The sequence below is a fragment of the Saccostrea echinata genome, unplaced genomic scaffold (genome assembly GCF_033153115.1).
Source record: "Saccostrea echinata isolate AGI-Se365-2 ecotype Australia unplaced genomic scaffold, CSIRO_AGI_Sech_v1 ptg000045l, whole genome shotgun sequence".
Classification (NCBI taxonomy): Eukaryota; Metazoa; Mollusca; class Bivalvia; order Ostreida; family Ostreidae; genus Saccostrea; species Saccostrea echinata.
This window is the reverse complement of record NW_026889794.1, coordinates 6,818,109-6,843,742: the sequence shown is the minus strand read 5'-3', so window position 1 is coordinate 6,843,742 and position 25,634 is coordinate 6,818,109. Positions and strand designations below refer to the sequence as shown.

General features: G+C 31.4%; 3 protein-coding genes across 4 annotated transcripts in view; 1 reads left to right on the top strand and 2 right to left on the bottom strand.

Moving 5' to 3' along the window:
- Positions 1 to 7,402, top strand: part of LOC133201848 (aminopeptidase N-like) — a 42,406-nt gene extending 35,004 nt beyond the window's left edge. Inside the window, exons 16-21 of the mRNA XM_061337650.1 lie at positions 4,178 to 4,257; positions 4,895 to 5,002; positions 5,306 to 5,470; positions 6,305 to 6,445; positions 6,740 to 6,821; positions 6,948 to 7,402. Of these exons, the coding sequence (XP_061193634.1) occupies positions 4,178 to 4,257; positions 4,895 to 5,002; positions 5,306 to 5,470; positions 6,305 to 6,445; positions 6,740 to 6,821; positions 6,948 to 7,082 (711 nt within the window). The 3' untranslated portion in view covers positions 7,083 to 7,402. The remainder of the gene's footprint in view (positions 1 to 4,177; positions 4,258 to 4,894; positions 5,003 to 5,305; positions 5,471 to 6,304; positions 6,446 to 6,739; positions 6,822 to 6,947) is intronic.
- A 2,276-nt stretch (positions 7,403 to 9,678) lies between these two features.
- Positions 9,679 to 21,191, bottom strand: LOC133201846 (proline-rich protein 5-like). 2 transcript variants are annotated; one of them, XM_061337649.1, is made up of 11 exons: positions 21,136 to 21,191; positions 19,640 to 19,748; positions 16,473 to 16,607; positions 14,936 to 15,016; positions 13,484 to 13,532; positions 12,900 to 12,957; positions 12,680 to 12,771; positions 12,322 to 12,397; positions 12,139 to 12,206; positions 10,477 to 10,639; positions 9,680 to 10,375 (listed from the first exon to the last, which is right to left on the bottom strand). In XM_061337649.1, the coding sequence occupies exons 2-11, from the start codon at positions 19,720 to 19,722 to the stop codon at positions 10,179 to 10,181; spliced, it is 1,002 nt and encodes a 333-aa protein (XP_061193633.1). In that variant the 5' UTR covers positions 19,723 to 19,748; positions 21,136 to 21,191; the 3' UTR covers positions 9,680 to 10,178. The 2 variants fall into 2 exon arrangements, with proteins under 2 accessions (XP_061193632.1, XP_061193633.1); XM_061337648.1 differs by lacking the exon at positions 21,136 to 21,191 and having other exon boundaries at positions 9,679 to 10,375; positions 19,640 to 20,050.
- Positions 21,192 to 24,103: 2,912 nt separating this feature from the next.
- LOC133201676 (gastrin/cholecystokinin type B receptor-like) lies at positions 24,104 to 25,336 on the bottom strand. Its single transcript, XM_061337462.1, has one exon. It carries the CDS (start codon positions 25,334 to 25,336, stop codon positions 24,104 to 24,106), a length of 1,233 nt encoding a protein of 410 aa, XP_061193446.1.
- Positions 25,337 to 25,634: the final 298 nt, after the last annotated feature.

The following is a 25,634-nucleotide window of genomic DNA, read 5'->3' as shown; positions in this document are numbered from 1 at the left end:
AAATAAATTTATCGATTACAGGGTATGTCTATGTTTCAGATCTATATTTGTATGGTCAGGAGTGCAACACATTTTTTTAAAGATTCAAGTTATATGATGAAAAGACTTCTACTCATGCTAAGAAATATTCTTTAAATAATAATGATCTATTTGAACAATTTAGTACTAAACTATTGACAGTTTTATTATTAAAATCCTTCTCTTTTTCAATTTTATCAATTCAGATATGTTCTTATCTTTTCTTTGATTTTTTTAAGAAATGTGAAAAATAAACACACTGAAAAATTGTTATAAAGTTCAAGTAATTCCACCTTAACTTCACTGAAACAACAGAACAAGTTCGGATATAATTTTCGCTTCACAATTTCTACTTACTCCCATGCTCTTGGTGAGGAGTACAACAAATATATTCGAATTATTGCTGATCAAATATGAATAAATATAAGGAAAAAAATGATGATAGAATGTTTTTGGTTGACCACAGTTGCTTACAGTGTTTGTCCTGTGAAGGAAAATGTACTATAACATTTATTTTATCCTCTAAATATATATTTTAGCTAGTTTTTTTTTTGTTGTTGACATAAATAGGAAATAATTCAAGATATTAAGTCAAGTTTAAATACTTTCATGCGTTTTAATTATGAATTATTGGGCTATAAATATTGCACAATTTCGTTACCACTTGATGTTGCCAACACTTTATGAATTTTTGTGTTCTATGGTTTGAATTTTAGATTTTACTGCAGTCAGGAGTGCAACAAAACTGTTTTATAATTCTCAATGATCTTCATCTATCTTTACTAAAAAATAAATTGAAAAAAAATTTTTGATACTATTTGATGTTCAAAACATTATTTCTATCAACTAATTACAGACATTTTACAGTTAATTGAGAGAATAGTTTTCATCACTTAACATATACTTTTAAATACATTGTATATATATTACACATTGCAAAAATCATGTTTTAAGTCTTGAAAATATGAAAAACTTGCCGTAAATGATAAAAAATATCAAAACGACGAACTGATTTACAAACTAGAATGGGTTACTGTGTGTTATAATTTTTAAAACAATGTTAAATAAAATCGGATATCAGATGTCAGGAGTGCAACACAATAATGTTACAAAGGGTCACTTCAAAATCTAGTATTGTTTGTAAGAAAACTTGTATGTCAAAATTCTCTTTTGGCTTAAATTTAAAGAACTGACATAAATGGACAAAAAATGATTTGGGGGTAGGTTTTATTGTTTCATATTTCTTTCATATTAAAACTTTTCAAACCAGAATTGAAAAAATAATGTAAAATAACAATTGAAAAAACAATTTTTTTCCACATATACAAGAGAAGAAACTCAATCAAGGTTTAGATCTAATCAATTATATCCCTGATACCATTTTGAAGTATGAAAAAACTGTAGTTTCTTTTGATTATATATTTTAGAGAGTCTTTTAGGATATAGTGATATTTTCTTTTTTCAAATAAAGTTTTACTAATAAAAATTCTGAAATTTTTTTATCCAATTGTCTATTCTATTACAAATTCAGAAAGGATCATTCTCTATAAGGCCGTTTTGCGGCCTACAATGACTTCAAATTTTCAAATAGTATTTTTTCTCTTAAAAACTACATGAATCAGTAGGCTAATGTTTCAAATTAATGATAAATGTTGCTTGGTTAATGATACAATAATATTTGCTATGATATAGGGTCACAAAATATACCTATCGGTCCGTATTAGCATTAGGGTAATGGGAAAACTCAAGAGGGTGGGTGTGTTAGGTAACTCCTACACTTGTCATAACTACCTTTAACCAACACCAAAATTTGCTTGTAAATTTCTTATAGACATAAAAAGTGACCACCAAATTATGAACTTGGTTAAAGGTGGTTATGACATGTAAATAAAAACTTTTCGCTTCATTTTTACGATATTTGCAGGAAAAGCTAACTACTCACAATGAAGGATGTCAGCTTATGTAGATTATTTCTTATTATAGACTTTCAGTTAGAGTACATGTTTCTGTTGATTTACTAAGAATTAATATAAGCAATGCATGATTACTCAAAAAATATCAACTTTTTACTTTAAAAAAATCTAAAATCAAAGGACTGAAAAGACTGGATGTTATGAAATTACACGTGGAGACAAGTCTCATTGAACTCTCTGCTAGAAATAAAGAAAAAAAACTTTTTTATAGACTATAAGGTGTGAATATGTTATTTACTATAATTATTATTATTTATAATGATAGTTTAGTTTATCTGTGCTACTTCTTTGTATTTTATACTTCCTTAGGACTACTGTACATCTGTTAGTTCTAGAAATGATAAGAGCTATCTTTGTTGTAGCGGGAAGATGCATTTGCTATTTGTGTTAGCATCAATATAACTTACTAGAACAGCAGTTCTGTCTTAGAAAATAAAATGCCGAGGAGAGGGGTTCCGTAATGTCACATTTGATTGATAACTGAATGTTGCTTTACGCCATTTTAGAATTTTTTACCCAGATAAAGAGATCATCCACTTTAGGTTAAATGTCACAATTTTGATTTATGCATGGTTTCATTATTGACCAACACCTGTCGTGGGACGGGACCTTCTTTTTTTTTAAGATAATATCCAAAAGACCCATGACTTTTACTTTTAATGCTGAGGACTTAGCAAGGGAACTGTCACTAACCGTGTTAAACACTTCAGTTTCTGACATGGCACTGGGAAAGAGAATTTAATCCTCAGGTTCAAGAGTGCGAAAAGAGTGTCAAACTCTTGGGCCCATTTTGTACCTGGGATGTTGTAGAACTCTATTTAGTCCATGGATATACTAAAACTTAATTTTGATATGCGTAGTGGAAAAAACTGTTGAAAATCTACTTCATTTTATGGAGTGCCGTTAGAAAGTGGTGGTGGGGGGGGGGGAGGGGGGGGCAGAGACTCAACTTTTTTTATATACATTTGTGTATTATAGGTTAGATAGCATTTTTCATTAAATATATTGTTTTGCGTAATTAATGAAATCAAAGCAATTCTTACGATGTTATTTCATTTTACGTAGATATATATATTTAATACAACCATTCTGAGTTTTATGTACTGACTATGTATATGAATAGTCAACATGTACTTGCAGGAATATTTTCATCCTGTAAATTAATGAATTCTTTATTTTTTGTAAATGTAGAATTTTTAATTTATTAATTGCAACTTAATTTTTATTTAATCACAAACAAAATCCATTCAATGCTTTCAACATTTGATACAAACTTTTATAGTTGAATAGAAACTTAGAAAACTCATTTCTTACATGGGCATTTTCTGCGTAAAATAGGTACCACATCTATAGAAACAATACACAATTACAATATATACATATATGAAATAATACTTTTAATTAAATGCTAATTAAATATTTTTCAACATCATACGGTGTGCATTTTGTAAAAATTATTCAAAATATGCAAAATGTAAGTGCATCAAAATTTTTGTCATAAAAGATATCTTAAGCCTTAAATTAAACAATCTTTGCATTTATTACTCAAGTCTGATATGTTTCCGACATAAATAAACAATTTTTGATCATTTATATTTAGAAACATGCATAGAAACTTGATGTAAATAGACCTACCCTCAATTTTTCTTTAATTGACGGCCATTTGTGATCTCTAAATCACGTGACTTAGGTGATCGATGTTGAAAAACAAACATCAAAATTATGAAATAAAATGATTAGAGTTGCATAAAATCTCATTTTTAAGTGATTTTATCGTAGGCCGGAAAATGGCCTTATAGAGAATCATCCTTTAACTAGAATACATTTACAAAATGATGATATAAGTAAAAAATATATTAAGGGTAATTGAATTTTTTCAAAAAAAAATCTATTTGTTGGTCATTTTTTTTAATTCACCCATCTGTGAAAACTATGAACTTAGTATTTCGATCCAGTGTATGCTAAGTTGGTCATGTTTCTCATTATATCTTTTTATTAAATCTTCTTTACTTCTGAGTTTATAGGAGACAAGCTACGTGTAATGAAATAATGAAGAGAGACCTCTGAAGAAATGTAAAAAAAAAATATTTTACATGCATTCTCAGATGGAACATGTTTGGTCACTGTTTCATAACTCGGATGTGACCATCAAAGTCAATGGTTGACCGTTCTCTTGTTTTATGTAGGTTTATATGAGATCTAAACTGGAGACGATTTTTGGCAAGATTGGATTCAACGGCAATGTAGACGAAACGATGAATGACAGGTAAAATTGGACAATTTTTTCATTTTTTTTTTTTTATCAAAAAATTGCTATGATAATTTAATCGATAAAATTAAGTACACTATAGCTAGGGTTACGGAATAACAATTGCACTCACTCTAATGTAACTTAGATTGTGTTCATTTAAACATATCCTCTAGAACAACCGAACCAGAAAGACAAAACTTATGTGAAAGCTTTCTCAATGAAAGTTCAAATCAGGAACCCTGGGGCTAGGGTAGGATTACAGGAGGGATTACGGTTTTCTTTGAATAAAACGGAATTAAAAAAAATCTTTCTCTCAAGAACAGAAGGGCAACAATTAGCCATATTGATAAATAAACATCTGTAAATTGTAAATATAATGACGTTTGTTCACATCATGACCCCCTGGGCTTGTGTGGAGCCACAGTAGAAAGTAATAGTTTAACATTGGACTATTTAGGGACAGTCTTTGAAAATCTGATAAAAGATTAATTTCAAAAAGAAAGTTACATGAATCGTTGCAAGTAATTAAGATTTCCGCTTACATTTCAATTTAACAATATATTTAGCATTGTTAAAAAGTTGTCAAGATTACCATAAATATCACATTACATTAAAAAACATGTCATATACAATCCTATCAATTTTTTTATAGGTTACTAAGGTCTTACATAGTTGGCGGTGCTTGTTATTACTACAACCAAAATTGTACGAACCAGGCTGTTAGATTATTTAACAATTGGTTGGACGACGAAACACAATTGTATGTATAATTCGCATTTAGGATAAATATCTGACATTAGAATAAATCAGTGGTACATGTGCATACAGGTAATTAAAATTATACGAAATTTCTAATTGTAAGAAAGACTCGACATTAGAGCTCTATTTTTATCTCATAAAATTGTGAATTAAAGACATTTGCTTCACTTGAATAAGTGTGCTGCTATGCTTATCTATTCTTTTCCCAAAGAAAATTAACAATTATACAATCAACTAAGGAACTGATATTATTTTGGATTATTCGGAATACTGACATTAAAGAGAAAAATTCTTTTGGCTATAGAATCCCACCTGACGTTAAATCTCGCGTGATGTGTACCGGGATCCGAGAATCTCGTTCTGACACCTGGGACAGACTGTTTGCACGAATGGCATCTCAGACGCCTTCCGACCAAGCCATCATAATCAGTGCATTGGGTTGCTCTAGGGAACATTGGGTGCTAGAACGGTATGTTTTGTTAAGAATACGTGCAACTACTAGTATATGCTAGGTAAACTTTATTGTTCGTATGGATTTAAACAATAAAATGCTTTCTGTGGTTGTTAATATGTGAATGGATGTTGCAGCTGTTGCAGAAAAATTGCATGTAATTTTTTCTGCAATAGCTGCATTCCCATACTAACAAACAAAGACAGACATTTTATTGTTTACATGTATATCCGTACAAAAAATCATCTTAAGTTGGATTAAGTAGATTAAATACTGTATTATTAATATGTACGTCATCGTGCGTTTTACTGATGGAAGAGGCACTGCTCAAGAAATCTGTACAGGTGATATGCTTATTGCTGTTTACTGACTGATAAACAGCAATGGTTTAAGGAGAAGATATTCAGCGGATGTAAATATTTATAGATGAATATAGTTTAGCTTATTAAGCTTTGAGACTATATATATTTTGGATTTTGGACTGTGCAGTGGCCTGTATTGCCGTACTGTTAAATTCTACTGATCGCTTGTCAGGCTTTGTTTTTGTTTTTTTAAATTAGATAAAACTTTATCATATCAATACTCGAGAGTTGTTGAACCATGTTTTCGTTAGGATTTGCAAATGCTGGTTTTACTGTTCTGGCTTGTGCTTATGTCAACGTTTGTTGTATCATTGCCAGATCGTGAGAATAAACACTGGGCCGACACTGTACAATTACATGATAGTTACTGTCGGGCTAGTTTTAAGTTCACCTGAAACAAGATCAAACGCTTGTGAAATACACATGTACATGTATAGTGCTTCCGAGTTAACACTGGATGCTACTATTTGACAAGTTTGTTTCCTAACAGGTATATGTCTTATGCCTTTGACGATACTAAGATCCGCCGACAAGATGCACGAAATGCTGTTTTGGCTGTTATATACAACCCCCTTGGAAGAGATCTTGCCTGGAATTATCTGCAAAGGAACTGGAATCACATAACTGCAGTGTAGGTGTTTGGCAAGATTTATGTAATAAATACATGTAATTGATGGTAGTATGATTTTAGCATCAAATACTAGTATTAACAATATTCATTGTTATCTCATTTCTTAATGAAAAACTTTACACACTACCTGAAATATTGTAAGACTGTTTATCTTATATTTCTAATAGATATTTAAGGTTTAATTAAATTTGGGTTAGAATGCTCTGTATATGTTTGGCTATACCAAATAATCTAATGAAACAGTAATTAACTACCAAGGATGTCCAACACTTACGGAATATTTTGTTTGCTCAGATACAGAATGAGTGGAGGAAATATCAACAGAATTTTAAGAGGTCTGGCTTCTCGGTTAACCACTCAGTATCAGAGGGATGAGGTAACTTTTACTTGAAATTAAATATGATTAAAAAAGAAATACAATGTCCTGCAGTATCCTTAATAACTGACTTTTTGGACATATCAATTATAACTTTACTTATTTTAATAATTTTTTTTCATCAAGCTTGCCAGTTTGAGAGGATCTTTAGAAGTAGACAGTCCATATATTACATTCTTTGACAATGCACTTCAAGATGTTGATCTTAACGTCAACTGGGTAGACAAACACTACAGCGAACTGGAGGCCTGGTTATCATAAATTAAAGAAGCTAGCAATGGGAATATTCAATTAAAATATTTTTTTTTAATTTTATCAATATACAATCCCATTGTTGAAAGCATTTGTCAAATAAAGATGTGTTCCCTGAAAGAGAATTTCAGGAATTGTCTTCTCACAGAAATTTGTTATAAATAATTGCAAAGTCTGTATTTTTTGTAAATCCAAGATTTTTTTATCTTAATGTTTTCTCAAACTTGTTTATGTGTACGTTTTTTCCTTATGTTTTCATGATTACTTAAAAATAACTTCATGTATGGAAAGTATCCAGATACACAGAAATATGTTAATTTTATAGCAATCTTCCTCTTTTCTATATATATATATATATATATATATATATATATATATATATATATATATATATATTGCAGAATCCTAATGCCATTATGTTTGCAATGCAGTCATTTACTTGTATTTGAATTATAACTTCCTTCCAGGAACCAATCACTCAGAAATGTGTGATGCTTTATAAAGTTGCCATTCTGCTGGAAATCCAATCAGATTTTATCCACCATTGTCTTGTATATGGCTAATTCCATACTCAACAATTATTGTTTTTGATTACCCAGACTTATTCCACCCGAATTTAAAACTGTAGAGATATCATTTTCAGCGAGATGTTTTTTTGTGGAAAATACTAGGTATTCCTTTTTCACAGTAATTGAACGTAAAATTTAGTTCTGATGTATATAACGTATGTTTATTTGTGTGATTGCAGGTATACATAAATATATGACCTCATTGTAAATTATTTCTGAGCTTATTTAATGATATTTTCTGAAAATAAAATTTTGATAATATTTGATTTTGTTTACATTCATAAAAGTGAAAGAAAACTCTTAACTATTCAATTAATTGATCAGTTACAAAGCAGAAATGAGCAGCCGCAATGCAAGATGAGATTCTGTAAAATATTTTTTTTTTCGTGGGATCAGATTTTCATGGTTTGAATAAAAATTAATTGGTTCGTGGGGATTTGATTTCGTGAATAAAATCGTGTTGACTTGTTATAAGTTTGAAGACATGAATTCGTGGGGTTTTTTTATACCACAAAATCAATGAAAATAAAAACCCCAAGAAAAGTAGTGATTTCTTAGTACTGTGGAATCGTTTTTCATGGGGTTAAAGTTCGTTCTTTTTGTATTTTGAATATACCCATAATTTTTGTCCTCCACGAAATGTTTCTTCTTTCAACACGAAATTAAATGCAAACAACGAAAATTTGACCCACCAAAACAAGTAATTTAACAGTATGTGGATAGGATGTATACTTTTGTGTATTGAATGGTAAAATATTAAATAGTTCTAAAATTTTATACACGAAGAGGAACCACCTAAACCGAACTTACCAACAATGTGCATGTATTTTCGATTCAAGAATCAAGGAGCTAGCAATGGGAATATTCAATTAAAATAATTTTTAATTTTTTTTTATCAATTTAGAATCCCATTGTTTAAAAGCATTTGTCAAATAAAGATGTGTTCCCTAGCCGGCCTGAAAGAGAATTTCAGGAATTGTCTTCTCACAGAAGATGGCTATAGATAAATGTAAAGTCTGTATTTTTTGTAAATCCAAGTTTTTTTATTTTAATGTTTTCTCAAACTTGTTCAAGTGTACGTTTTTTTCCTAACGTTTTCACGATAACTTAAAAATACACAGACGTATGGTAATATTATAGCAATCTTCACAGTAATTGAGCATAAAATTGTGTTTTATTTTGTTTGAATTGATTTTTATATTTGTGTGATTGCAGGTATACATAAAGATATAACCTCACTGTATATGATTTCTGAAATTATATTATGATATTTTCTGAAAATAAAAATTTGATAATATTTGATCATTATATTCGTTAAAGTGAAGGAAATCGCTTAACTATTCTATTAGTTGATCAGTTACAAAGCAGAAATGAGCAGCTGCAATGTAAGATGAGATTCTGTAAAGTCACTATTTTCGTGGATAGAAAATTTCATAGTTTGAATAAAAATTATTGGTTCCTGGGTATTTGATTTCTTGAATGAAGACGTGTTGATTTGTTATAAGTTTGAGAACATGAATTCGTAGGTCTTTTCATACCACAAAATCAATGCATGAAAATTAAAACTCCAAGAAAAGTAGTGATTTCACAGTGTTGTGAAGTCGTTTTTCACTGGGGTTGAAGTTCGTTCTTTTCGCATTATGAAGATACCCACAATTTATGTCCTCTACGAAATGTCAAAACTTCAAACTAAGTACGGTATCATGTTTCTTCTTCAAACACCAAATTCAATGCAAACAACGAAAATTTGACCCCACCAAAACAAGTGATTTTACAGTAATTAGAGAGGTTTCATACTTTTAGTTCTAAAATCTTATATACGAAAGGGAACCACTTAAACCGAATTTATCAACAATGTGCATGTAGATATCGTAGGGATTTTCAATTCAAAACATCATTTCTCGTGTTGTAAGATTTGTATGCTTCTAACATTGTATTTTTGATCAGTTCATTTGTTGTAGTTGTATAGGGAATATCAGGGAGTTTTCTCCTCCACATAGTTACGATAAAAACTTAACTTCTCTTGAACAGCATTAAACATATATTTGGAAATCATAGAAAAAAAACCCATTTGAATCAATATATGAAAATGAATGAAAATTGAAAACAAATGAAGTTTATGTGAAAGACATAGGTTAATGGTGTTCTTGAAACACTGCAGCATCGATATGAATGTTCCTTGAAACACATCAACAAACTCTCAGCATTTTATCCATTAAATGAAAGAGGGGATGACGAACTATCACTCTCACTCCTTACAAACAAGTCCTTTCTTCTCTAATTCCCTTATCAAATAAAGAGCACATACTAATCACTGCGTTATTTCTTTTGTGTCGAATATCCACCATAGCTTCATGTAGTCTAATGGCTTTCAGTTTATATTGGAATGTATGGTTGGCAGTGTAGCAATCGTTTTAACAAGTGCACATATGGTTTACAACACAAATAGAAAAACTTCCAAACTGTGGGTCATGTAATGACGAGTGAACACTGTAAATTTGTGGAGACAGGCTGGTATAGGTACATTATGTCTGTGTCAGGACCGAAGACTCGAGAGTCGGGGAGATGTATCTATACTATGGCGCCGTATCGTGTCTTGTTCTACCACCGGTTCGAGTATGTGGCTAAATATATGTCCATTTCCATGACGATGATGCAAGGATTTTATGGATAGAGGATTTGTGATTTTGGGACGGTTTGTCTTGATGTCGAGTTCGTAAGCCTCGGTTTTCTCTATAATGTAAAATTAAGAACACTTAAAAGTTATTGTAAAACTTAACATAAAAAATTCCGAATTTAAATAAATTTAATTTACTCAGTGAAACAAAAGTTACCTGTATGTTTGATTTTTGTTGTTGGTTTAAGAGACGATTCTATCGTAGGTTTGGATGATCCTTCATAGAAACCGAAAAATCCCAAGTACGGATTAATAACTTTTGCAGCCAGCCGCTCCAATCGCGCGTAGTTTTCACTTGGTGGGAATCCATCGTGTATACCCTATAAAAACATATTCATAAACTTTTATCTCAATTTCGTTTAAAAAACAGAAAAAATATATATATTTATATTTTGAGGCATTTTTAAATTAAATTCGGTTTCTCACTAGAGACACAGATTTTAATTAGGATAATCTGATCCCCGGGTTCTGAAAATCAAGTTAAGATAAAGTAATTGAAAATGCTCAGAAAAATGTCACTGAATTTCCAAAGTAATGTGGATTTCTTCAAAGTTTATCATTATAGGTAATCATATTACACAGTGAAAATTACCAAATCTCAAATATATTGTCAGGAAACGCGAATAAAAGCACTTACATACGTAGTTATGCATTTTCTAATTGGAAATTAATCAACAAGTATAGTGTTAAAAGCTTGTAGTATCATTGTAAGACATAACAAATCACTTCCAATTTCATATCATGCTAATAAGCGTTTGTGTCTAAGGCAAGATTACAGGGAAAATGAATTTAGTTTTGCTGGGTGAAACAAGACAAATAAAAGAAGGACTTCAAAAAACCTCGAATCATAATGAAATGCATTAAATGAAAATTGTTGCATGAAAAAATTTCAATTTCAACCTTCGTTTTGAGACTTATTCATTTAAATAATAATTTAAAGAGTTATTGTTCCTGGTCATGGAACTCCTTAAAATCAGTATCTGAGTGAAAGTAAACGATGGCGGTTTATATTTTGCTTGCAGGCATTACCGGGGCCAAATATTCCTATATTCTTCCTATCAAAGCTGACTGTATTTGTGAACACGTACTAATTTACTTGAAGATTGCAAATTGTGTTGACACGCAGCATACAGTGTGTGTATGAAAAAAAATATATAAAGAAAATACGTGTGGTATGATTATTTCAAATTACATTTTCAATTAATAAGCAAAAATAAACCTTTTTGGGGGTGTCTATGAGGGAGACAGTCCGAGTAATATTGCAATTGAAGTACGTGATAATTCTTAAATGCCGAATTTTTTTTTTATCATTCTCAGGCTATTCTGCCTTACAAATCTTCTTATTCATGGAATTCAAATTCTTAATATTGCAATGTGATTTTTGGAATCTAAATATAGCCAAAAATAGTAAGGATTATCTTCCGAAATTACCATACTGTTTTCAATAATACATTCATATAGATTGGCTTTGGCAATCCTCTCTCGCTGAACTTAATAAAATGGCAACAACAGACAACCAATTTACAAGCAATTGCTGCTATGATGTAATTAATTTATTAATAGTCACTTACAAATGATAGATTCTGATCTTTTAGAATTTTTCTTATACGAAATTCACAAAAATGGACATGAAATCGATAACTCATTAATTTCTTCATTTCCCTTCTTAAATTAGGCAATTATTCCAAAACTGCTTCTCCTAAAGTGCAGATCAATCTCATGCCCTACAACGATCAGTATTTATTTTCTTGTCAGACTGAGAGGCAGAATGGTTATTTTCATGTTACTAGTTTGAATTATGCAACAAAATTATACTAACCTGCAGAACCAAAAGCATCTGTATAATTTGTGAGGGAACATCTTCTCTTGCTACAGAATTCAAGGTATCTGGGAAAAAAGTTAAATTTTTGCAATACAAATCACCTACATGTAACTATGCAAAAGCCTTTCTTCAAATTTGAATAAAAAATCTAGAATGCTTTTATCATATAGAGATTCTCACCTTCCATTCCTACTTTCAAAACTACCACATCTCTAAATTCCAACATAGAGACTTTTCGTATCGACACGTCTTTGTTCTGTAAATTAATTAACAAATCACCAACCTTAAATTACAGAAATACTGCGAGGAAAGAAAGCAGGCTTTTGAATACATGTTGAAGAGTAAAAGTTATCATCAAAGAAAACGCAGCGAATCAATAATTTAACAAAGAACGGGATGAGCTCGGAATCTTTATAATTAAAGGACAAGGACAAGGAACGACACGAGTTTGAAACCTTTATAATTAACAGACGAACGACATGAGGTTGAAATCTTTATAATTAACGGTAGACGGGAATCGACACGGTGATTAACTTACTGGCAGAGGATACAACATCGCCTGTAGTATAGGAAGGACTTGTGTATAAAAATAGTTCCACTGGTCACTCATTTTCTTGAGAAGTACCAAACCTGCACATAGAATTCAAACGTAAAAGAACAAAGAAACTTTTTTTTTTTACATTGTAAATTGTAATAATTTGAGATCTTTTTATCAAGTTGTATTCAAGATGACATGCTCAGATTAAATTTTTATATACCTAAATCATTCTTCATGAATTCACGTAGTATCACCATTCCTTTCTTCAATAATTTATCCTGAAAAAAAAAGAATTATTGAATTACTGTCATTATTCGTCTACATCAAATATAAGCCTAAAGCATTTGTAAAAAATACAAAATTGCAGGAAACTTGGTACGATTCAATAATAAAAAATACACAGACCCATAAGCACAACAAGCGAAAATCTTGAGTTATCAAAATTTGAATTAATATAACGATTTTTTTGGCACAAAAAGTAAGCTCTTTGGCCTATTCGACTTCAGAATACCTCATGTTATCGTAATATATACAAAACAAGACGGATTTTGATAGGATGCGCAACGTTTAGAAACGGATCGTAATCATTTGTTTCCTATTTTGTGTTGAAAATAAGGAACTGGTTTCCAACACAGACAGAGAAACACAAATCAGATACAATGAAGGATTAAGTCTTGCATTATTCATCACAAAGCGGAAGTGCGCATTAATATCTGCAATTCTTGACAGGCATGACGAACATGGGGGAAATACTTGATTGGTAAAGATAAAGCAATCATATTTTTACAAATAAATTTAAATTACCTTGAAGAAGTCGTAGATGAGAGGACCTGCTTCAGAGTCCACCAAATTCCTTAAAATAATAAAATGATAATAATGAAAGAAAATTAGTGGTCATATTCACAAACTGCTAGGTTAAAAATCTTTTAAAGAAATTTATCATTTTCAAGTGATGTGCTTGAAAAAAAAAAATCTGTAAACTCATTTATTTCGGCATCGTAAAGACACTATAGTACACTATGTATGCAGGCTTTTATTCTAAAAATATGAAAATGATAAATTAATAGAACTTGAAAAGGATGTTTTTAAGATATTTTGACAAGTGTATCCTGGCTTAAGTCTAAATATATCGTTGTTCTTTGATAGTATATTTATAGTTATTTACAATGAACCTCGATGAAAAATTTGAATAAAAATTAAAAATAAAAACAAAAAAAAAAACACTTATGCGAATCTAATGTTTATTTCAGAAGGTATTTTCGTAAATTTTTTGCTTATATGTGACAGACAATAAATCTTCCCCAAAATAGCAAAATTATAGTTTAAACCACTTTTTAACACTAGAAAAATTATCAGATTCTGATAAATACACAACTTTATTTGACTGGGGCTTTCTATCATGTAGGTAAAAACAAAATCGTCCCAATATACCTTGACACAGATATTAATCAATTGAGAATATTCCTTCGCCTGACACCGCGGTTTTATTTACATAAATCATACCTAAATACAGTTATATATGAACACATGTTGTGATGTGTGGCTTTTCTGTTTAATTAAAGGTACTAAATAGATGCAATTCTTACCCATTACAGTTTCGTTTATGACATGGAAAGTAAATGAACAGATTATGCTGTTTCAAAAATGTAGTTTATTAAATTAATTTGCACCTGGTTGAGTCATGAATAAGAATGATTCACCTATAAATAGCTCGTATATTTCAAAGATAACTATTCTAAATATGTAAAATTATCCATGAATAACTTAAAGCACACTTTCACGGCAAAAAAAAAAAATGAAACCAAAATACACTTTTTAAAAACACTTATTATCGATTATCATAAAATAATCCCCTCTACTGAAAGTTTTAAAATAAACTATCTGCAATACAGACATGTACCAATATTTCTTTCTTAGTAAAATCATGTAAAAGTAAAGGACAAGATAGTTTTAAAATGAAATCTTTATCCATATCGCCCATTTTAAAATCAAAGCTAATATAATGTTGAAATTTTTGGATTTACCTTCATCCAGCAAAATCAAAATTTACCACCGTTAATGATTTCAAAAATATCTATAATTAAAACATTATACACCTAATCAAACTTGCATTGGACACTCATTGATTTCAAATATGTTCTAAATAAAAAAAAACAACTTAAAATTGACATCTATTGATATTGAAAGAGATTGCTCTAAAGGTACCAGATATTTTATCTATTCAGCTCTTTTTGAGAGAGAGAGAGAGAGAGATACCTGACATTGTCCTGTATCTGTACCAGTTCACATTCCTGTAGAGGTTTCTTTTGAAACAACTGTATAATTGCTATCTGAATGCTGCAAATAACAAAAAGAACATTGTTAACCAGACAGAGATGCAGGTGTGATATTTTCTGACATAATTAGGTTTTTTTTTAATTTCAGTATTAAGCATGGATTTCTATAATTACAACAGGTACTTCTTAACACAGTTTGAAGCAGATGGATTACTTTTGTTAGTCCTTGAGATTTGAACAGATCTAGATTCGTGACCATACAAACATAAAGCTACTTTTTTAAAATTAGGTTCAGCCAATATGTAGGTTGAAGCTGGTAAAAACCAAGGTGTAACGGCGCACCTTGTTTCCGAAAAAAAAAAAAAAAAAAAAAAAAAAAAAAAAAAAAAACGCTTCCACATTTTTTTTTTTACGATTCCGTAAAAAACCATTGTATTACGATTCCACAAATTAGTTACCTGGAGGCACCCAGGTATTTATTTTTAATATTTGGATTACATTTATATATAAACAATGCAACATGCATGATAAAATATCGCATACTGATATAAATGAATTGGATAATATTCATAAATAAAATAAAGAAGTACAAATATCGCAAATTGATAAAATAACCACGGAAGTGGGTAAATGCCAAGTAAGAAAAATATTTTATCTAATGGCTGTCATAAGTAACATTCTGTAGCACTGCTTAAAAATTTACGTATGAAAGTTAATGTGATAAGCGCATAAAATACCGATTCTAACGTTACTTTCGGTACTTACATATATCTTCTGTTTTTTTTTTAAATTTGGACCAAAAACATATGAACAACATTTCAGTCCTGGCAACCTTATGTTTCGTATATTTTACATATTCTTTACACAGAATGTCAAGTTTGTCTTTGCCACTCTACACTACAGGTAAATTGCGGAAACGTATTGCATAGGTAAAAAAAAAAAACTATATTTTTTAGCCGGGAAACATAACAAAACTTTTTGCGGAAACATAAAAATGAAATAAATCAAATTTTGCGGAAAAGTAATAGAATATCAGAATACACTCTTCAAGAACACTTATGGATATATCCTCTACTGAAGCGACCCCCTTCTGGGAGTATCAACAATACAGACATGTAAATATATCTTTTTAAAGTAAAATTTTATGCATAAATACTTGTAATATCTTCCTTTTTCGGCTTTTGTGTGTACTATATTATGAACACTGTATACAGATTAAAGCTAAATCTTGTTAGGAAAATTTCATTCATGAGCGTAATCAGATATTTATTTACTTGAACTTCACCCCTTGATCTACCTGGTATAAATTTTTGCTCAAATATTCAGGCGTGTTCAGATATCAGATGCAGTATTTGTCTAAATAAATACTTAAACTTTTAGCCTTTTTGTAGATCTGATGACGACGGGTTTTCAACTTATCAACTGATAATTTTTTCTTTTAGTTTCTGTAATAAACCCCTAATGATAAAATTCTAACGATATTTTAATTATTTTTTTAGTTTAAACTTCATTTTTACCTTTCCAAGAATTCATGGCGCGCTGCGCAGTCCAAAGCGTTACCGACCGACATTCGGCATGACGTCATAGAACCTCTTCTTCCACTGGTCAACGACAAACCTTTCCAAGCCTCGGCGATGTCCGCAAGACTGTGCCTAAAAATAATAAGAAATTTCACGATTACGTGTGTTTAGAAGACCAAGATCCAAGCAAAAATGTGTCCAATACAATAAAAAACAGCTACCAACATCTTAAAACTTCTATCCGATCTAAAAATCTAATGAATCCTTTTTTACATACATATATATATATATATAAATCTTAACTAATCTCTCATCAAAATCTAAAATGCATTAAGAAGAAAATGTAAATTTCAGACCTTTTTTCTGGAAAAACTACTTACACCTACTCTTTTGGTAATAATCTCACAGTGACAGCCTGATATGTAACAAATCAGACAGGAACATGTATTGTGATTAATATCTACTGTGTGGGAACAAAGATCATATTTACAAACAAAGCCCTGTAGATCCTAGATAATACATGAGGATGAGGTATTCAAGTGCAATTCAAGTCGGGAACGGAAGTGAACATTCGCAACTCTTCGTAACCGGAAACCACGAATTTGAAATATGTAAGAGAAAGTATGCAACAATGCAAGATTGTTTGTAGGCTCATTATTGAAATATCAATTAACTGAGACAGTTTTAAAGAGATTTATGAGGTATACTGTGACATAAATATATCTACCACTATATCATCTTTTGATGTCATTGTCTCGGGAAAATTTCCGACTTATATGTATGTTTTAATCATTTTAACTCCCGACTTCCTTGTTTTTTTTATAACACCCACGTCGATTTGTCGTCGAATTGGCACAATGTCTCTTGCTGTGGTTTTTATTATAGGCCAAGAACTAAATAATTATTATAGTGCATTGTCTGTTGAGAAGAACATGTACAATTTTCATCAGGTTGTTATGGAAATCATTAAAACGATTCAACCAATAGGCCCTATAATGTTGATCATTAAAAAATTGAATCTTTTATGGGCTTGAAAATTCTTAAATCGTGGTATTATTCGTAGGGGGAGAATTGACACTGTATGGATAATTAATTAATATGTTATATGCGTTGGCAATTATCCTCTCTGGAACCACAGGGTTAACAGGCATTTTTTCCAAATAATATGAAGATGCTCAATTGCGATCCATATCCTTTATTTCAATGTTTTAAGGTAGATCAAGCGTGCTATTAAAATGAAAATGTGTAAAATAAATGATCGGGGTTTTTTTTTTTTTAAACCTTCCATCGATCGAGCCCTGCTCATATAATATGGTTAGGCAGACTAAATATGCCATTTCACCCAGTTAATTCAGCTTCTTAAAAGAACTGTTCTACAAATATCTTAGATGCTAACATGTTTAATACAAGTACCTTTCTTGGGGATATACTGGCAACAAATTTTGGCTTACGGACTTTTGGCCTTGGAAAAGCAAATTTTATGGATCTCTTTTCATCGATTAAAAATATCAAATATGAACTTTTCAGCGGTTTCATAAAATAGTATTCAGAATCATGAATTAAAAAACCAAACCACAATAATTCTATGGAGAGAGATCCAAATGTATTAATTATATGTTAAAAGTGAATCGTGTTTAAATTACTTAGTATATAGATTTACCATGGTCGAGGTACAGGGTGTGTTAATGGGAGGGGGTTTGCTGTATCCATATCTTATTTAGCCATTAATCTTCGGTTTCAATTGACTGAAACAAGACTTTCCTAGCTCTACGTTTTCATATCGTATGAAATACAAAACTTTAACTGCTTGTAACCGACTCTTTCAAGGGTATTGATTAAGGAAACAGGTGCTCCTTTTTAAGCAAGTTACATATAAAAAATACGAAAATCAATTATCTCACGTTGTCCGACCACGTAATTAGACACTGACCACACTATACGGCAGATCAAAATCTGTGAATGATTTATTAATAATAATACAAAGGATAAAAATCAATATTTTTTTCCTTTTATATAAAAATAATTCGTCTCGAATAGTTTATTAGGAAATTTTCAACGATATATATACAATACTTTAAAATCTTCTGGTCTTGCTGGCAAGTAATGAAGTAAGTTGATAAGCGTAACCAGTTGATCACAGAAAACATACTGTAACATTTACAATCTTTGATCAGCTGATTGAAATTTAGAGCAAACATCGCTGACCGTATTCTGTGATTAAAAATGAGCATGTCACTGTCTGACCAAAGTCCACACTTTCGATGAATTTGTTATACAAATATCACATGCTCATGTTCTTAAAGATGTTGATTCAACCATTGTTTCTTCATAATGAATGTATTTGTAAAACGTTGATACAAACCGCAAATTAAGTGTTTATCAGAAACTCCAGACATTGCAGTACAAATATATTTACATTTCATTATACCATGTTTTATATGTATGTTATTTTAACATTTTCTTTATTTTTCTGTATTTTTTTTAATGGATTTTTTTCTTTCTCTCTCCTCAGAAATCTCTTGCATAAATAGTAGGATGCATAGACCCACAATTCTTTTGTGTATCTATTCTGCCTAATCCTTTGATTAAAAATAAAGATAGCAATTTCTTTAACAAGGCGTTACAAATACTGAGGCTTTACATTGTTCAAACCACATATCATGTCCACGACAAAGAATTATGTTTCAACTTAAGAGCTGATTTCCAAAGTTAAAAGCGAGTTAAAACCAAGACATGAACATATATGACACTGATTTCGTGTTTCCCCCCGAGGGTTTTAGACAACAATTGGGTCAAAACTAGTGCAACCGTAAAAATGCCTGGCTATGTTTCTCGACATCAATAGATTATAGGACAAAAGAATCGTATGTTTACATGATGATAAACGAACTAGTAAATTAAAGCTTTTAAGTTTGTTAAGAGGTCATTACGGTACTTCTCAAACCACTTGCAAAAGTCAGCGTGCTATTTCATTGAATAGTTTTGGGAGAGACACGCAAGCAAAAGAAATATCTGTTATCCCTCAGATAACATTTTGGAAAATTGTATAATAATTGCTATTAAGTGTCTATTTATGGTAAAGAAACGTAATTAAATATTGATCCAGACGATATTTCTTCCACACTCAAAAGATGAAAGTACGTAGCAGACGACATCTGACTTACCGCTTCATAGTGCTCCTTGTTCCCCCTATCCCGTTCGTCTGCAACATCGACATTTTGGTTCCCTCTCCTATTGTTTCCTTCATTTTCTCCTCTCTAAAGCAATTACATCCTAAAACGACAGAAAAGGCAGACATTCCATATAAACCATTGTCCCAACTTCACGACGTCCGAGTTCCGGAGATCAGGGCCAACCAAGAACTGAAGAGTGACCGATGTAAAAGGTGGACCCTTAGGTTAGTGACCCGCCGCAGGTAAGAATTACAGGTGATCTAGTTTGGGAACGGTGAAGGTGTTATATAATTGAAATATACATGCAAACTGAAGACTCACCCAAACAGTTGACGTTTTAAGTAGCTTTTCACCTGACGGAAAAATAAATTTATCACTTGGTCGAGTTTGTCGGTCTGCACTTTTTAGCTGGATGTTTCATAGAGATTTATGTAGGAATCAAGTCCTTGTAAACAACTTGATGAAATAGATACGTCCATTGTTTAAAAGTATTGATCAAAATATGAAATCTAATAAAGTCTGCCTCCCAATCCTTACTGAATTAATCGACAGACTTTATATTGCCTGTGAAATATTCCAGATGCATAGCCATGTGAAACAGTAATTAAAACTCTCACCAAAATGCTCCTTAGAAGAAATTCAATATATCCATCTTGAAGAATACCGAGTTAAAACCTCAGCAGAATGAATCAGAAATCAAACTTGTTAATTTTCTCTCAGGTGATGATATAAAATGTCATTAGAGAGTATTTTTCATGCAAAATATTGTCGTCACGGTTTTATTATTTTTTGCGGTTATGACATCCACTTAAGATGAATTTCATTTTCTCAATCATTTTTTTTTCTTTAATCGTTTGACAGAATCAGAATGATGCGTTAATTATTGCTGTGTAAAACTAGCTTTGATTTATCAGAATGAAAAATCATACGTCTATCAATAACTTACTTCAGCTGTCAAGATTACTCAACATGGATTTTATAATGATTCGATTTTTTTCCCGGAATATTAGTACGATGCTTATTTGGGAAAATGAGTTGACATTCTATAAAGATAGCTTTTCAAGGGGCATCGAGTACTAACAGAAAAAAAGTATCAAGCTTAAAATCACTTTGGACATATGAATCTACTGTTCTTTTCAACACAGAAATTTCTGTGATTAAAATCCATGATGTTTATTGTTTTCCCAAACATTCCATAGTTATTTTGGCAGGTTTTTTAATGTTTTAGATCTAGTTTCTTGGAAATCGCGCTTTCATTTTTTACGTATACAAGACATTGTCTATCACTAGCACAATATTCAAAATTTCTATTTATTACCTAAATATTAATTGTAAATTGTGAACAAGGAAGAAGATTTATTGCCTTCAAATTAAAACTAACAAAAAGCTTTAGTTTCTATTTTTAGAACAAAAAAATCAGAAAAAATAGAATATAGTGAAATTTATAGACATAGAATACTATCAATGAAATAAGCAAAAACTCTTACTTTTTCATACGCCATGTGATGCTTTGCATGTGTATGCATGTCCTTTATTATTAGATTTTATCCCTCTTGTATGTTTACTTCCCGCTTCCTCGAGGACTTTCCACAAACTCAGTCACCAACAGAAAAACTACCAAGTAGATAGAATTATAGATGCATGAATATTTAACCACTTAAATCAATATTAACATGTGCGTTAACGTGAGGTTGATATATAGAAATATTGGATCATATTCAAAATATGAGAAACTGACTTTCATAACAGGGAATCGGTTGACCCCGAGCAGTTTCTACGAGAAGATATGTGAGTGTGTCATTGCCTGATATAATTCCATTTATCAAACAAGGATGCGGCAGTACGTAGTATTAACGTTGAGCTCACACATAATTGTACAATTGTACACAGATGTAGCGGACATTTATAATTATGATATGGCTAACTCCAGTGGGCACTATAATAGAGTACAGCGATTCTTAATTGTCCATCTCCTGGTTAATGATAAACACCGTGCCAAGAGCTATAGATGAAGAAAATGGAAAGCTTGTCGATCTGGATCCTCGACGGAACGGATAATAATGCATAAAGTTATATATTAAATGTATTATAACATTCTTTCAATATAATCGAAAATTAATAGAAAAAAAACTTTGCACAGAAAAAACAGGTCAAAATACTATGAAAGCACATGCCAAGTACAATACATATGCATGATTTTCAATATGTCAAAATTATGGAAAATTATTTTCAAACCAGACTTTCTCCATTTTCCCCGCTACCCTATATATAATCTTTGATATACCAGCAATCTATTAGTAGGATTTTTCTAGCATAAAAGCGTTTCCAAATAGAAGTTCAATTTTATAAAAATTCGACGCATTAAATATCTATCACTCATTTACCTTTTAAAATCAGAATTTTGAGACTGAAAGAATTACCTGCATGCGATTACCAGAAAGCAATTTTCTTCTGTGATCTTGGGTGTTATTTGTTGTCTGGTTTTCTCTTCAAATGAAATATTTCCGCTCTTTGACAAGCTTTTTTTTCTAATTAAAATGTGGTTATCCGATGAAAACAGCGCGACAATTTTCCACATTAAATTACGTATCTGGCTGACCAAATTCCGGAGTAGTCTACAATATCTAGTGAACATTTCGCCTTGTTAAAAAGGTAATCTTATCAAGCCTTCATTGATTTTTGTAATTAATGCCTACATATAAATCCTCTAAATCTAAAAATTCCATTTTCTGCTTACCTGCGCTTTATTGATAAGGACCCTCGGTATCATTGCTTGCAGGGTTATATCTTCCCGTCAACCATTCAAAATCTGTACGTTAAAAATAATCGCAAATTGAACGCACAACATGCGTCATTCGAACTGTCAAAAACACTACATAAACATGTTAGTCGATGAGGGGGTCCATGCTGTTATTTGGTGTCAAAAAAAGGTATCATGCCAACGCCGCACAGATACTCAACCCATCTTTAAAATTGAAAATAGTTGTGACAGTCTCTAAATAATATATAGGTCAGTGTGACCTTTCTTAACCTTGTTTCTAGCACAGATGCAACCTTTCTGATAAACTGCATCAAGGTGTATATTGACAAGCTTGAAGTACGAGGGTTGATAAAAAAATATATATTATCACAGCTGCTCTAACTTCTTTAATTATCGAAAGTTTTTAACAAAATATCACATACTAATACCTCTATCTATTTGTACTTTTGGCCTAAAATATGCAATACTTTATAAAAGATTAAAATAACAACTTGAGGTCTCGTCTATCGCCGCACAACAAGGACATCATTATGAAGTTTCTCTTGGACACGTATTTTGGATCTGACGATACACAAGATTTACGTTAAAAGGAATGGATTTGGAGAAAGTTCGAAGAATGTTAATACTACAACTCAAAACAAAAAAAGTTTATAGCAAAACGACCAGTAAAGATTATTAAAAAGAAGCAAATGAGAGGTTAACGACGTGGGTAAATTCTTGCTGTACGGCTATAGACGAAATCCAATGTTGTGTTTATCTCAATATTTATAGAGTATTGCATAAAGCTGGATGAAACTTTAGGACAGTTGTCCAATTAGACAGAAGTAATTGTATATAGAGTTTTATTGATAACATTTGATTATTAAAGACTAAAGCAGCTGTGACATGACTTTTGAATCAACCCTCGTATATAACACCTGTACTTTTTAGTCAGATTGCAAACAATATCACAATGTGCCACGTCCTGTAAATCAAATGTAAACAGTTACGAAATTTGTCCATCATACTCCAGGATTATCTCCTACTACAAGAACCTATTTTGAAAGTTTAGAAAGGTTAAATTAAATTATTAAAATTGATTTTCTTCTGTTGAAAACTGAGTTACATTAAAGTTTAGACTTTGTCAAGTTAAACTTAACTATAACAAGCTGTAAGTTGTCCGTGTATACGAATATGATCTTTTCTCTGGATCTAAGTAAAACATATATATGCACTGGCAGGCGTGATGATATGAGAAATAATTGAAAACTTGTAATTGTTAAACAACGGGGAAAATGTATTCTGTATCCCGTTTAAATGGACTACACAAGAATATAAAACACTATTATAGCAAATCAATTAATACTGTATTCAAATTTCTCAAACACCTCAAAGCCTATTTAATCGTTATTTCATCAAAGAAAAACACTTTCGAAATCCATGATCATTTATTGAATCAATATATAAATGTTGCTAACTATACAATGTACTATGTTTAAGGATTTGATAGAACTGATTGAGTTCATATAATCATATTTCCTTCACACTAATTTTTTGCGAGGACGGACGAAACACAAAAGGAGGTTGTTGTCAACCAGACTTATCTTCCTGTCTTAAAATTAAAGTTTTTCAATTACCAGTTAAAACGATCAACAAAATCATAGTCGTGAAGAGAAAATGATTTATAAAACAATGTTTGACTAGTTTGGCCTTCATTAACTACTGCTAAATTGCCTGTCAAGTGGAGGTCTCCGAGCCAGTTTTCGAAAAGTTGCAATCACGTGTTTCCTGAAAGTGAGGTCAAAATACCCGTATATAAAAGGGTTCAGCACATGATTGATCACAAATAATCTGTGTACAGTTAAATGAATGTTTAACACGAGTAGGTCATGATTGAACCAGAATTCGACATCACTTTCGTTTAGGAAAAGATATACCATGGATGGCACAAACGACACAGTATTACAGATGAAAATTGTCAAAAACATGACGTAAAAATTTAGTCTGTATTGTCTGTAGGTCCCCTGGTTAGATCGTGGTAGATCTACGACTTGAGTCGTAGATTCTAAATCTTTTCTTGAATTCGAAGTACTGCTGCTATCGTTATTAGCTGAAGTCACTGTAGCAAGTATTGAAAATACGGAATTGTTGCGGTCCTGATTTATGTTGTGGTGGACTAATCGTGGACTTGGAGGGACTGAACCTTTTCTCCTCTTTCGAAGCCTTTCGAATACCACCTTACCAACAGCTACGTAAAGTACGGCTGTTAGAATTATAATGAGGGAGATGATTCCAAACATGCACCCAAAATAAATAGTTTCCCCGAGAGTCTGTTGGGGATTGTGGGGAGCACAAGTTATTCCTATAACTGTTTCATTTTTATACGTGAAGGTAATGTATTGCAGTTCCACAAAGAACACCATGGGTGTAAGAATTAAAGAAACAATACTGAACATAATCGCCATGAAGATACGTTTGTGATGTATAGTCATCTGTCTTTTGTGAGGTCTACAAAGTTTTAGGTATCTGTTAATGGCAACGATAAATAAAAGGGAAACTGAAATTCCACTGGTTAAACAGGTCGCATACCACATGGTCTTACAGACGATCGCTGAAGGAAATGTGACAGAGTACAGATTCTCTAACAGTGAGAAGGTAGGTCCTATCACACAGGCTGCAAAGTCCACCATTGCAAGGAAAGGAATGAAATAGCGCTCTATGTTCCAATGGGATAGTCTTGAAAGGTAGACGTAGAGAACAATAGAGTTACCAATTACACCAAAAAACATCAGTAACAACATTATGATTGTGTTCGGAAGTCTATCAAGAAATATGTGAGAGTTGAATTCTAATAATATCGACTCCTTGTTGGTCGTGTTCGATTGAGTGGTATTAGTGCCGTGGCCACTTTGGTCGTGATTCTGATAGAACATGGCATCCATTGCCATTTCAAAACTCATGATCATCAATATCTTCTGTACAGACAAAATCTTTCAAATCAAAAATATAACTGTGAAAATAAATAATCAGAAATGTATTTTTCAAGAGGTTCCATTTTTCTTTCATTTGAAGGTCACAGCGTTAAGGTAAACATCGAAAGGATGTCCTTGATAACTTCCGTAATGTTATTCAGATGTACATCTTTTGAACTCTTTTATCATTTCATCGTCACAAATATTCACAATCACAAATCGCTGGCAAAACGTGCGAAAAATACAGACAAGGAACAATGAGAAAAGAAAACGT